Raw genomic sequence first — 14,177 nt, 5'->3', positions numbered from 1 at the left:
TCTATGGAGAAGAACCTGTCCTTAATTAAGTTTGAGAGGAATTTCTATATTCCAGGGACTAATAAAATTAAACATTTCTGATCAAGCAAGTCAGGTGCTCATTTGTGGTTAATCTCATAATATTTAACTTCAAATGTTAAACTATTCAATGAAATATCAGAATAGAGAATTGTCCAAAATTGAGAAAGTTTCATGTTATATTTAGTGTTCCCATTTACATATTTGGCTAATATTATAATCTTAACTGGTGAGATTAAGAAGAACATTTGATCTAAAACCATTTAAAATTTTTGAGTTCTAATTATTTCCTAAGATGATACAGGATGATAAAATTTAGAAAAATTTTGCACTACATCAGAAACTTTTTACAAATTCAGAACGGAAGCCAAAAAAATATAAATAAATCCACTTCACAGTGATTTATATTAAAATAATACTTGATATGTTACTATTTTCTTCTCCAAACACAATAATCAACACTGAAATATCCATGTGTCCGGTTCCCTAAAAATCACCAACACACCAACTGTGAGATGGAAGAAAACTTCATGATCATCTACTGCAGTACTTCTCAGACTTTAAGAATCTTAAATGCAGGTTCTTAAAATGCAGATTCTGATCCATTATATCTGGGGTGGGGTCTGTGATACTTTTATTTCTAATAAGCTACCAGAACTGTTCAGAACTAAGGACAATTATATATTTATAATTCTCCTAAATTAGCCTCTAGGTCCACAAAACCTTACAATTCCAGAACCCAAAACCTCTGAAAATCAAAATTGTACCAAGTATTCTACATACCTATCTCATTTACTCCTCAGAACAACTTATGAAGTAATCAAGAAGGTAATACAGCATAGTGCTCAAAAAATATGAACCCTGGAGGTAAACTATCTGAGTGCAAATCTCACATTTACTATTTATTAGCTGTGTAAGCACTCCACGCCTTCATTTCCTCACCTACGTTATGTGTTTTTTGGGGGAGTAAATAAGCCCATGGTCTAGTGGTCAATTTTAGCTTCATCATTATTATTATCCCTAGTTTAACAACACAGAAACTAAAATACAGAGAAGTTTTTAAAAAAATGGCCCAAGGTCACACAGTTAGTATGAGAGTGGGATTTGATCCTATTCAAATCCTGACTCCTTAATGAACCTTAAAATTTGTCAGCTGAGGGCTTCCCTGGTGGCGCAGTGGTTGAGAGTCTGCCTGCCGATGCAGGGGACACGGGTTCGTGCCCCGGTCCGGGAAGATCCCACATGCCACGGAGCGGCAAGGCCCGTGAGCCATAGCCACTGAGCCTGCGCGTCCGGAGCCTGTGCTCCGCAATGGGAGAGGCCACAACAGTGAGAGGCCCGCGTACCGCAAAAAAAAAAAAAAATTTGTCATCTGACAACTGCCTGAAAACTCACAATAAGAAAAAAATGTTAAAATCATAAATGAGTGCTTTCTTTTATTTAAATATTCATCAGCTTAATATGCCTCCCAAGAAATTAGTCAGAACACTACTTGTAATGAATGTAATAAATTCCTGGTTTGAGTATCAAGTACATAAATATAAAGTATAATTTTTATTAGACAATCAGTTTATCTATAAATAATGAAAATAATTTCAGTTTCAAAGGGTATCAATTTTATTAGCATGCCCTGGTTGTTATATGTATCAGTTTGACCTTGAGCAGAGGGACATACAAAGACATAAAAAATGACTCCTGCTGCCAAGATGCTTAAAATCGAGAAGTGACAATGTAAAAAATCTTAAATGCCTCCTGATAGTAGAAAGCAAATGGAAATAATTTACATTGTGATATTTTATGCCTATCAATTCATACCACCATTTATCTTATTTCATCCTCATCACAGACTTTTATTGGGTTGGCCAAAGGGTTCGTTCAGTTTTTTCTGTAAGATGGCTCCAGTAGCACTTAGCTGTCTTTAACTTCATTCGAAACAATTTTGTTAGATTGTAAGTGACAGCTGTCCTATCAGCGTGCATTTTAAAAAAAGACTTACAAAAATTGGTGAAGTTTTCTGTAGCCATTTTAATATTGAAGATGGAAGAAGAAAAGTAACATTTCCGGCATATTATGTTTTATTATTTCAAGAAAGGTAAAAACACAACTGAAACGCAAATAAAGATTTGTGCAGTGTATGGAGAAAGTGCTGTGACTGACTGACTGGGTCAAAAGTGGTTTGCACAGTTTCGTGCTGGAGATTTCTCGCTGGACAATGCTCCATGGTTGGGTAGACTAGTTGAAGTGGACAGTGATCAAGACATTAATTGAGAACAATCAACATTATACCATGTGGGAGGTAGCTGGCACACTCAAAATATCCAAATCAAGCACTGAAAATCATTTGCACCAGCCTGGTTATGTTAATTGCTTTGATGTTTGGGTGCCACATAAGTTAAGTGAAAGAAAACTTCTAACTGTATTTCTGCATGTGATTCTCTACTTGAATGTAACGGAAACGTTCCGTTTTTAAAACAAATTGTGACAGGCGATGAAAAGTGGATACTGTACAATAATGTGGAACAGAACAGATCATGGGGCAAGCGAAATGAACCACCACCAACCACACTAAAGGCCGGGTCTTCATCCAAAGAAGACGACGTTGTGTATATGGAGGGAGTGGAAGGGAGTCCTCTATTAGGAGCTCCTTCCAGAAAACCAAATGATTAATTCCAACAAGTACTGCTCCCCGTTAGACGACCTGAAAGCAGCATTTGACAAAAAGCATCCAGAATTAGTCAACAGAAAACGCATAATCTTCCATGAGGATAAACGCAAGACTGCATGTTTCTTTGATGACCAGGCAAAAATTGTTAGGGCTTGGCTGGGAAGTTCTGATTCATTTGCCCCTTCAGATTTCCATTTATTTAGATCTTTACAAAATTTTCTTAATGGAAAAAATTTCAATTCCCTGGAAGACTAAAAGGCACCTGGAACAGTTCTCCGCTCAAAAAGATAAAAAGTTTTGGGAAGACGGAATTATGAAGTTGCCTGGAAAATGGCAGAACATAGTGGAACAAAAGGGTGAATACGCTGTTCCATAAAGTTCTTGGTGAAAATGAAAAATGTGTCTTTTTACTTAAAAACCGAAGGCACTTTTTGGACACCCCAATATGATAGGAAAGGTAGCAGAATACAATTCTAAAAACACAGAATCAGAAATTACAGGTTCCAGTTTGCCACTAATGTTCTGTGTAACCACTGCAAAATCACTCACCACTCTTTGATCCAGAACTCACACTAGTACAATGAAGGAGCTGAGCTGAGAGACCATCTCTCAAGTCAAGTCTATCTAAAGCAGACTGATTAAGTAAGTTGGATGCAAAGCTAGGCATAGACTCTCCTGGCTACGTGTGGAGAGTGGGGCTAAGTGCAAACAGCTATTTTATATATTAATAGATCACATGAAGAACAGATTGTCAGAGCTCCCAGAGAACGGACCTTGGACTCTTGTAAGAGTCTTACTAGAGTGAGTCAGCCACTCTCGGTTATATTCACCTGATATGTCTCAACACATTACATGGCACAGGGCAGCCAGATAGGGCTGAGAATCTTAAAGCTGATACTACTTCAGTGCCAACTTGGATCACAGAAATTATATAAAAGAATTCAACAAAAAAAACAAGTACCCATAAGAAGAGTCACCTTATTGAAACTATAGGTTGCTTTCCTTCCACCTTATTCCACCTATAATAAATTGGAAGTTCTTCTCCAAGTAATTTCAGTAGAACATGCTCCTGACACAGAACTTTGGCTCATTCAACATTACATAATAATTTAACCAAGGCCTGCTACAAAGAAGCTGCTCACTAAATACAGAACTAATTAATTAATTTACTAACTAGAGAAATTAAATTAGGGAGGGAATGGAAAGAGAAGGTAGGGGAGAAAAGAGAGAAAAGGGGAAAGGGCAAGAAAAGGAAAAGGGGAAGGGAAAGTGAAAAAGAAAAGAACGCTAAATTGAAGTCCTGCCCCTCACTCCCACCTTAGGACTTTAGGCAGAGTTATACATTCCTACCAGCACAACCCACATCAAGCCCCCAACATCCAAAAAAAAAAAAACCAAATCTCCCAAGAGCTTGGTCCTTTTCCTCCCATAGGACTGATATACAGAAAAACATACTTTAGACTGTCTCGACATACCCTACATCAGCCTACATCACGACTTCCCTTTCAGGGAGGCAGCCACAGAGAGGCAGCCACACAGGGATCATCAGTACATTTAGCTAAGTTGGTCCCAAAACCCCTCTTTTCATACTTCTGGGACACGGAAGATCCTCTTCCACTCACGTGTATTTAAGATACCTAGTATATCCTTGTGAGGATGATTAAAGACTAGCATGATATGGTGCACATTTTCAATCCAGCTGTTGAGCCAGGAGGGATAGAGGGCCTTGTCTCCAAGATGGCTAACTGCCCAGCTGGCAAAGATAATGGCCACTGGATACCTGTGGAGATTATCCTCTCTCTCCCAACTAGGGGTGCCCAGAATAATTAGGTTATATACACATATATACACCAGCCCATGTATTTTTAGTTCTCTGGTAACAGAACCCTCTCCCTTAAAACAGAAATCTATTGTTCAACTTTTATATATTTTCAAGAATTAATTATGTACACATATGTAGGTAACTACTTTAACAAACCCTTCAATGTTTTATTAGAGCAGTAGTTATAAAAGATCATAGACTACTACATAATTAGGACTCCTAGCATCCAATGATGAAGAAAATACAAGAAAACAAAAAAAGCTACAATTATTTCAGTGTTTTTTAAACTAGATACCATCAATTACAAAATAACTATACAGTCTGAAGCAACAGCAGGTACATTCATATGCACTTGTTTTTTCAAGATACAAACTAAGTTAGGCTGCACAACCCCTCCCCAGCCCACAGCCCATACATTGGGGATCACTGGAATTAGAGTCTAAAAGAAATTACAGTACTGAAAAAACAAAGGACTGTATTTACTGAATGCTTTCCCTTATAAAGAATAATAAAAGTATTTAAAATGTGGATAGAGCAGTATAGCAAAGAACAGTCCTGACACGCCTCTAGTAGACTCAAAGCCTCCAACTGCAAAACCACGTTAACAAGGTTTCCTGAATTTCCAATAAAAGGTCCAGTAGATACACAAAGCTGAAATAAATCAATCAAAGGTGCTTTTTAGAATCTGTATTTTTCTAGTTATACATAATGTTTTTGTGCCTTAATAATAAATAACTGCAGGACTTCCCTGGTGGCACAGTGGATAAGAATCTGCCTGCCAATGCAGGGGACACAGGTTCGATCCCTGGTCTCGGAAGATCCCACATGCTGCGGAGTAACTAAGCCCAAGTGCCACAACTACTGAGCCTGCGCTCTAGAGCCCATGAGCCACAACTACCAAGCCCGCATGATGCAACTACTGAAGCCCACGCTCCGCAGCAAGAGAAGCCACCGCAATGAGAAGCCCACGCACCGCAACAAAGAGTAGCACCCGCTCTCCACAACTAAAAGCCCACGCACAGCAATGAAGACCCAGCCCAGCCAAAAATAAATAAAAAATAAACTAAAATTAAAATAATAATTTAAAAACTGCAAAAAATCATAGTAAAGACTTTTTAAAACAAACGTTTAACCTAGAGGGATGGGATAGGGAGGATGGGAGGGAGACGCAAGAGGGAGGAGATCTCGGGATATATGTATATGTATAGCTGATTCACTTTGTTATAAAGCAGAAACTAACACACCATTGTAAAGCAATTATACTCCAATAAAGATGTTTTTTAAAAAAAGAGAGAGAAATAGATTATTTTCCTTATAAATGTTTCCATTTGACAGATAAATGTCTATTTTTAATTTACATATGTATCAGTCTCATTCCTAAACAAATACATATGTATGTATACATGTATATATAGATGACATACAAAAAGGAAAAGTATTCCCTTAAAAATAACTGATTAAAGCAAAATTTTTAAAGCTACCAAAGAATAAGACATCTAAATTTCTAATTACGTGAACTAAAAGAATCCATCAAGATATCAGAAAAAAAAAAACCAATCCTGGGCATTTTGAACAAATTTTTTTGTATCAGCATACTTACCCTGATTATTATTATTATTTTTTTGTGTGTGGTATGCGGGCCTCTCACTGTTGTGGCCTCTCCCGTTGCGGAGCACAGGCTCTGGATGCGCAGGCTCAGCGGCCATGGCTCACGGGCCCAGCCGCTCCGCGGCATATGGGATCCTCCCGGACCGGGGCACAAACCCGTATCCCCTGCATCGGCAGGTGGACTCTCAACCACTGCGCCACCAGGGAGGCCCCTGATTATTTTTTTAATTCAATTACATACCAGTAGAAGAAAGCATGTATAGCTATCATTCATCTATGAAAGGGAGGGTGAGAGTTATAAATTTATAAACATTTGCTTATTTTTTTTTAATATAAGGATATACAGAAAAAGTTTTAAATGACGATCTATAAGGAATGGAGAAAATGGGGTAAAGGGGACAGGGATAAGAACTAGACACTCTGAAAATACCTTGCTCTGTAAATCTGACTTTGTTATCAGTATAAATATTTTATATATAAAAAGAATTTCAAAAGCAATCTCTAAATTTCAAAAGCAAAGTGAAATTTAAAAATCTAACTGAATATACTAACAATGTGGAATAACCACACAGAGAAAGCAAATCAACTGATTTTACAATATAGTAATTTTACTATGAATCATTGGTTCAGTAAAAAATAGTGTTGATAGTTCCACTAAAACGAACTAGGGCTATTGGAGGAATGGCTGATTCCAAGTCTGGATCAGGAATTGAGTTTAAGATGGGCCTGGAACACTTTGCCATACCAAAAAGCTACCAAAGGTTACTAAGAATATGTCAAAACTCAGCAGACAACCTGAAGAGGCTTCACCTGGCTAAAGATGGAATCAGTAACACTGACAACTGCAATGTATTGGAGCACTTCAAATATTTGAGTTCATGAAATCACAGAAAGATTTTTAAATTTCATTGATCACCTTTGAAGGCTTCTAAAAAACCAGCTCTTTTTGAAAAGTGGTAGAGAATTAGGCATTTATCAGGGTAATCAGAGAGTTGACGAAAAATCGGTTTCTCTTTAAGGAAAAAATCCATGTAAGAAGAAGAAATGACAGAATATTGCCATATTGCAATCCCTAACATATTTAGGGATCTACCGATCTAACACGTGCAAGGGAGGGATGGAGTGGGGGGGGCGAGAGAGAGAGGATGAAAGAGAGAGAGAGAGAATATGAACCAGACATTACATGCCTCTTGAAATAAAAATACACATCGCCATCTATCCAAGAGTTTTGTGGGGGTGGGGGGCGGGACTCGAACCTGAATCTGACTGAGGAAAAGCAGAAGACTGAGAAAATGTTACAATACATCATGGAGATGAACTTAGCAAAATTCAGACTGTGAGAAACACTAAAGGGCAAAAGACCCAATTCCTTCAACAAATAAAGGGCAAAGGGAAAAAAAATAAAGAGGAGGGAAGAGGAAGGTTGAGGAGAACCTGTAGGTTAAAACTGCAATATGTAGAGCTTATTCAACTTGATTTTAACAAATACAGTGGGAAAAGGAGATGAGGAGAGAAAGAAGGAAGAGAAACTGGGTAATTCCAAACATCTTCTGAATATTTAATGACATTAACAAGTTACTGTTTATCTTTTAGCTTAAATAATGAATGGTACCAGCTATTATGTTATAACAAAAAGAACCCTTATGTTTTAGAGATGCATGATGAAATATTTAAAGATGAAATCATGTATCCAGAATATGCTTCAAAATAATTCTGGAAGTGGACAGTAGAGGAAAAGTGAAAAAGGATATAGACAAAATATAATTAGCCATGAGTTGGTAAATGTCTAAGCTGGGCATGACAGAGGAAGTTCATTATACTCATCCTGCTACTTGTAATGTTCAAAATTTTTAACTAAAAACATTTTTTAAAACACACACAATAATCACAAAATTCACTTACATAGTAAATGCACTTGCATTTCTTAAGGAACCAATGCAGGAAATAAACAGCGCACAAACATGCTACATGTTCACAGCCCAGAGAATTAAACTGGGATTAAAAATTTCCTGTGATTAGTTGATAGTAGAGCAATATACACTTGGCTATTCAATTAAGAAAAAGATTCTTTTAAATATGGAACTACTGTGTGCATAATGACTTTCAATATCCTATTTTATGTGTGGGTTATATATTTATTTTATATAAGAATTACTGCCTTTCAAAATAATTATTTGGAGGGGTTACACTGATCCTATAATAATCAGATAACCATGTATTGGACTTTAGTTATACAAAGATGAATCAGGCAGTTTCTGCCCTCAAAACGCTCATAAACTAAAAAGGTAAAATACACATGTAATGATAACACAAATGTGGTAAGTGCCATAATAAAAAGTTACAAAGTGTTTGGGCAATACAAAAAAGATAAATCCTCCAGAGATTAAACAGTATTGACACTCCTTTAAAATTGGTTTCCAAAGGCAGTTTTGCAGTTGAACAAGAAAAATCAATCTCTTTTCTTTTCAGTTACCCACTTCTTTCCATCAAAATGGTATTACCCGAAATTAATTACTCACTTGATTTACTAAAGTTTTGGTAATTTCCAAAAATAAAAATTCCAAGTGAACAAAGATTCACAACTGCTAATGCTACATAAGAGTGTGCCACAGAGGAAATAATCTTTCATGCAAAAGTAGGACAGCGATTATCATTTGTTTACTAAACTTCTAAGCCCAATGCTCAAGGCTATTTATACTTTTATGTGTAAATATATTTAAAGATTCCATTTAGAAATGACAACAAAGTAAGTTGTGAGAGATAAATACACTATTCAAGAGTTTCCAAAAACTACACATAACCAAGTACAATCTTTTCAACAAATGGTGCTGTCACAGACATCCACAAAGAAAAAAATTAATCTAAGACACGGATCTTATACCTTTCACAAAAATTAACTCAAAATGGACACAGACCTAAATGTAAAACATAAAACTATAAAACTCCAGAAGAAAACTTAGGAGAAAACCTAGACGACTTTGGGTATGGTGATGCATTTTTAGATATAACACCAGACATAATCCATGAAAAAAATAATTGATAAGCTGGACTTCATTAAAATTAGAAGCTTCTCTGTACTTTGTACTTTCCTTTTAATTTTGTTATAAATCTAAAACTGCTCTTTTAAAAAAGTCTTTAAAAAAACTACATATAATCACAAATACAAGATGATTTTACAACGGGAGAGAATGATAACAAGACAGCACCAGTCATGAATTAGAATAAACTGATATACCATCATAATCAATGCACAAAAGTATGAAACTCAATCGTCAAACTGCTCAAAATTCATTCAACTTTATTAAAATATAAAGAAACCTATTTTTACATAATGTTAAAATTAACTATTTAGGGGCTTCCCTGGTGGCGCAGTGGTTATGAATCCACCTGCCAATGCAGGGGACACGGCTTCGAGCTCTGATCCGGGAAGATCCCCCATGCCATGGAGCAACTAAGCCGGTGCACCACAACTACTGAGCCTATGCTCTAGAGCCCACGAGCCAAAACTACGGAGTCCATGTGCCACAACTACTGAAGCCCACAAACCTAGAGCCCCTGCTCCGCAACAAGAGAAGCCACCGCAATGAGAAGCCCACATACCGCAACGAAGAGTAGCCCCCTCTCTCTGCAACTAGAGGAAGCCCGCGTGCAGCAACGAAGACCCAACGCAGCCAAAATTTTTTTTAAATAAAATAAATTTTTAAAAAATGTGTCCTTTAAAAAAAAATTAACTATTTAGATTCATTTCATAGATTTCATAATCTCTCATCTTAGAACAGGAAACAAGAGGTCAACATCTCTGATACAGAAAACCTTAAGAGAAACTATAAACATACATAAAATATGTATCATGTAATTAAGGAAAATTGTTTGATGATCAGAATTTTAGCTGACATAATACATTAGCACATACTTCAACTACCTCCACATAGACTCCCCTCCTCCCAAAGAAAATCACACTGTCTTTATTCAGGATACCTAGTGTATGAATTCCTCTCATAATCTACTCTAGTGTGGTCTAACATTCTAACATTTTGTGGCACAGTTTTTTAAATATAATTTTTACTTGTGAGATCTAATTTTTAAACAAATGGAATTTATCTACAAGGGAAAGCTGCTGCTAAAAGGGAACATGCGCACTCAAAACTATGTAAGTTCCACTTGCAAGAATCATTACTTTTCCCTCCCATGGAGAACAAACAGAAAATCCATAGGTCAGTTACAACATATCTCCCTGACTTTCCTATGGAATGAGGAGATTTTCTATAAAAATTCTTTGACTCAACAAAAATAAATAAATACAGTAAGCCCTAACAAATTATACTTTGAGTACATTCAGTAAATCAGGTGTTCAGAACTTGAAACCCACCAAGTGACAGAAACATTATTATTCACGTGGGTTACATTCTGGTGGCAAGACACCAAAGCTGGGTGTGGGGATGGGTGTGTGTGTGTGTGTGTGTGTGTGTGTTCAATTTTGTACTTAAATATGCATGATATAATAATAGAAAAATATCCTAACTAAACACTCCAGTTTCAAGTCACTGATCATGGTACCCAGGATCAAAACCTCAGCAAATAAGGAACTGAAGATAGGGAGGATTCATTACCAGAATACTTACTGCAGATGGGATAGGAGTCAGCCCATCTGATTTCATGACCCTTTATTACTCAATCGTCCAAATCAAGAGATTGAGGCTGTCTCCTTTTCCACTACAGTCTTCTGAGGCTTCCAAGTCAAGTTTCCTCTCTTACCCTAGTATGCAATAGAACCAAACACACCTCAAACATCTCAGTAGGTGATGATGGTTGGTCTTTGTTACAAAGAATTTAAGGTTTGAGAAAGGGATCAAAAACTGCCAGCATAGTATTTTTTTAATTCAATAAACATTTTTTTAAATCACATAAAAATCAGGATTTCTGACTTTTCTTGAAAAACAGAAAAAGCTGGCATCAGTGGAATCACCTCCCTGCAAGGCAATAATGGAATGAAGCTGAGTGGCAACAATCCCCATGAGAATGAGCCACAAACTCCTCGGTAGTGCCACAGTCCCAAAATTTGCTATAAGGTGTACCTGATGTGAGTCCAAGATGTGATTTATCACCATAACTTTACAGCTGTTTTAATGAAAGAAGCAGAATATTTATCTGTATCTATGTCACTATCAGAAGAGAAAAAACAAAAGATAAACCAAGAAAGTAATATGTTTACAAAATGGCAGACAGCCTATTTCCTAGTGGAAGTAAAGTTAGAAATACATATCCCCATTTCATGAAGGGATGTGAATTCACATTAAGCGTTTCCTTTTCCCTAGTTTAGTCTGGCAACAGACACTTCAAAGAGGAATAAACTAATAGCCTCAAGAAGAATCCAGTGGAGTAAAGAATGGAAGGAACAAATAGGGGCTGCAAAGGGGAAATTTCTGAAATCTGTTAAAGTGGGAAAGAATAAAAGGAAATTAAAGAGATCAAAGAAAATTTCTACTGCTTTGCAAGTATACCAGATTATCTTTAAGCAGAAGAAAGCCTGCAACGCCCAGGATTCTGTTTTCACTCTCCTACAGTCTTACTATATATGCAATCCCCGAGTAATCTTGTTTTCTAATCTACCACTTTTAACTACCTCATAAGTACCATGACTTCCAAAACTGTGCCTCCAGCCCAGATATATCTCCTGAATTTCTAACACTTATATTCAACAGCATACTGAACACTTCTGCCTGAATTTCTCATGGGTACCTCAAACTCATCATGTCTAAAATTAAATTCATTCCATACCCCAATTTCCTATATTCCCTCATTTAAATTAAAAGGAGGAGACGTCGACATAGAGAATGGACTTGAGGACACAGGATGGGCAGGGGGAAGCTGGTAAGAGTGGCATGGACATATATACACTACCAAATGTAAGATAGATAGCTAGTGGGAAGCAGTCGCATGGCACAGGGAGATCAGCTTGGTGCTTTGTGACCACCTAGAGGGGTGGGATAGGGAGGGTGGGAGGGAGACACAAGAGGGAGGAGATATGGGGATATATGTATGCAGATGGCTGATGCACTTTGCTGTACAACAGAAACTAACACAGTATTGTGAAGCAAGTATACTACAATAGAGATGTATTAATTAATTAATTAATTAATTAAGAGGAGGCATCACTGCCTATCCAATCACTGAAAAGAGAAGTCGTAAGAGTTACCTTGAACTGTCCTCTTAGAACTCTCACATCCAACTAATTAGTTATATTTTACATCTTAAATATCTCTTGGGGCCCTCCTCACCACCAAAGCCTTATACAAGACCTTCATTACAGCCTGCAAGCCTGCAAGACTACAGTTCCTGCCTCTCCTCTGTTACATCCTCCTCACTGCCAAAATGACTTCTGAAGAAAGATTCTGAAATACCTGGTTTTTTCATGAGTAGGACCTGTTCTCTTGCTTTTGTTCTCTAGGATGGATCACCTTTCCTCTCTAGCAAAATCTCTATCAAGTTCCCTTCAAGAACCAAATAAAATTTGTATCTTCCATAAAGCGAGTCGTCCCTCATAGGCACCTCTCCCCCTTCCCAGATAGAATGTTCAGTCCTTGCATTCTCTGCCTCCACTACACTATTTAAAATTCTATAGTAATTATTTATGAATATCTGCTTTTTCTAAACTGGAAACTTCTTTCATTCATTGGTCAAACATTTATTAAAGTCTAGCATGTGCCCCCTATATAGCCAGGCTCTGCAAGTAAAGGATTGTTCTGGGCCGCAAGAAGCTCACAATCTTGTGGAGGAAGAGAATTACATACAAAATTATAAAACAATACAGTAAGAAAAATGATAGACATGCATCAGCTATTACAAGGCACTAAAAAGAAGGAGCAGGTAATCTGACCCAGCCCGAAGGGGAGGGGGGGCGGCAAATCAGAGGAAGCATCCTGAAAAAGGTAACACCTAAGATTAATTTCAGAGGATAACAGGACACAGCCAGGTGATGAAGAGGGCAACTGATAAAGAGAAGACAACAGGAGTAGGCACTGAAGCAAGAAATAGTGTCCCATGGGGAAGTCACTGAAGGTTGTTTTTAAAAGGTAGATTGTGAGAAGCATATGGAATGTTCAAGTTAAACCATTCTATCAATTATGTGCAAGATTTGAAATAGGCAGGAAAACCTATGAAGAGCAATTACAGTCATACTATCTAAAAGCCAGAAACAGGTCAGAAGTAGTGGGGATGAACAGATGTCTGCATAGTGGAGAGGTATCTAGATGACCCGACCAATAGATCAATAGATTGCATGGAGCATGACGAAGAGCCAGCATCACAGCTCTTTAAGCTTGAGTAGTATCTGGCTGAACAACTAGTCACCCCAAACAAGATACAAGAAAGAAGGTTGGGGGATGGTAAGTTTGTTGTTTTGTTTTGTGGATGAAGAAGTGAAGTTCAGTATGGGACATGTTCCGAGCAAAGATACATACAGATCTCAAGTGAAGACAGACAGCAAGCAAATGGATATAGTGATACAAGTTATTTTCAAGGGAATACTCAGGACTACTAATACATAGAATCAGAATTGATTACTACACAGTCATCTAAAAAAAATGGGACGGGCTTCCCTGGTGGCGCAGTGGTTGAGAGTCTGCCTGCCGATGCAGGGGACACGGGTTTGTGCCCCGGGCCGGGAAGATCCCACATGCCACGGGGCGGCTGGGCCCGTAAGCCATGGCCACTGAGCCTGTGCGTCCGGAGCCTGTGTTCCGCAACGGGAGAGGCCAGCGTACCGCAAAAAAAAAAAAAAAAAAAAGAGAGAGAATGAAGTAGATCATGAAGAGAGCAGTAAGTCAAGGATGAAACACTGGTAACATCATCATTTTAAGAGGCAGAAAGAGAATGAAGCTCATGAAGATGACTGAGAAGGTAAGCTTAGAAAGGTATAAAAAGAACCAGTAATGGATGGTGTCCTAAAAGAAAGAATGATCAACAGGTCCAAAACCAGGAGAACAGTTCAGTAAGATAAAAGCCAGTAAATGTCCAGAGGATTTGACAACTAGAAGGTAACTGTTGGTCTTACTGAGAGTGACA

General features: G+C 37.6%; 1 protein-coding gene across 7 annotated transcripts in view; it reads right to left on the bottom strand.

Annotated features, from left to right (window-relative positions):
• The window catches only part of SNX13 (sorting nexin 13), a 143,816-nt gene that overhangs the window by 106,466 nt on the left and 23,173 nt on the right, over positions 1 to 14,177 (bottom strand). For 2 of the 7 annotated variants that reach the window (XM_060108167.1, XM_060108173.1), the window contains exon 1: positions 10,736 to 10,805. The exons of the other annotated variants lie outside the window; for them this stretch is intronic. In XM_060108167.1, the coding sequence (XP_059964150.1) occupies positions 10,736 to 10,771 (36 nt within the window). In that variant the 5' untranslated portion in view covers positions 10,772 to 10,805. Of the gene's footprint in view, positions 1 to 10,735; positions 10,806 to 14,177 lie in introns of those variants that run through there. 7 annotated transcript variants of the gene reach the window in all.

Source organism: Mesoplodon densirostris, chromosome 9 (assembly GCF_025265405.1).
Source record: "Mesoplodon densirostris isolate mMesDen1 chromosome 9, mMesDen1 primary haplotype, whole genome shotgun sequence".
Taxonomy (NCBI): Eukaryota; Metazoa; Chordata; class Mammalia; order Artiodactyla; family Ziphiidae; genus Mesoplodon; species Mesoplodon densirostris.
The sequence above is the reverse complement of the archived record's forward strand: the minus strand, read 5'-3'. Positions and strand labels throughout refer to the sequence as shown.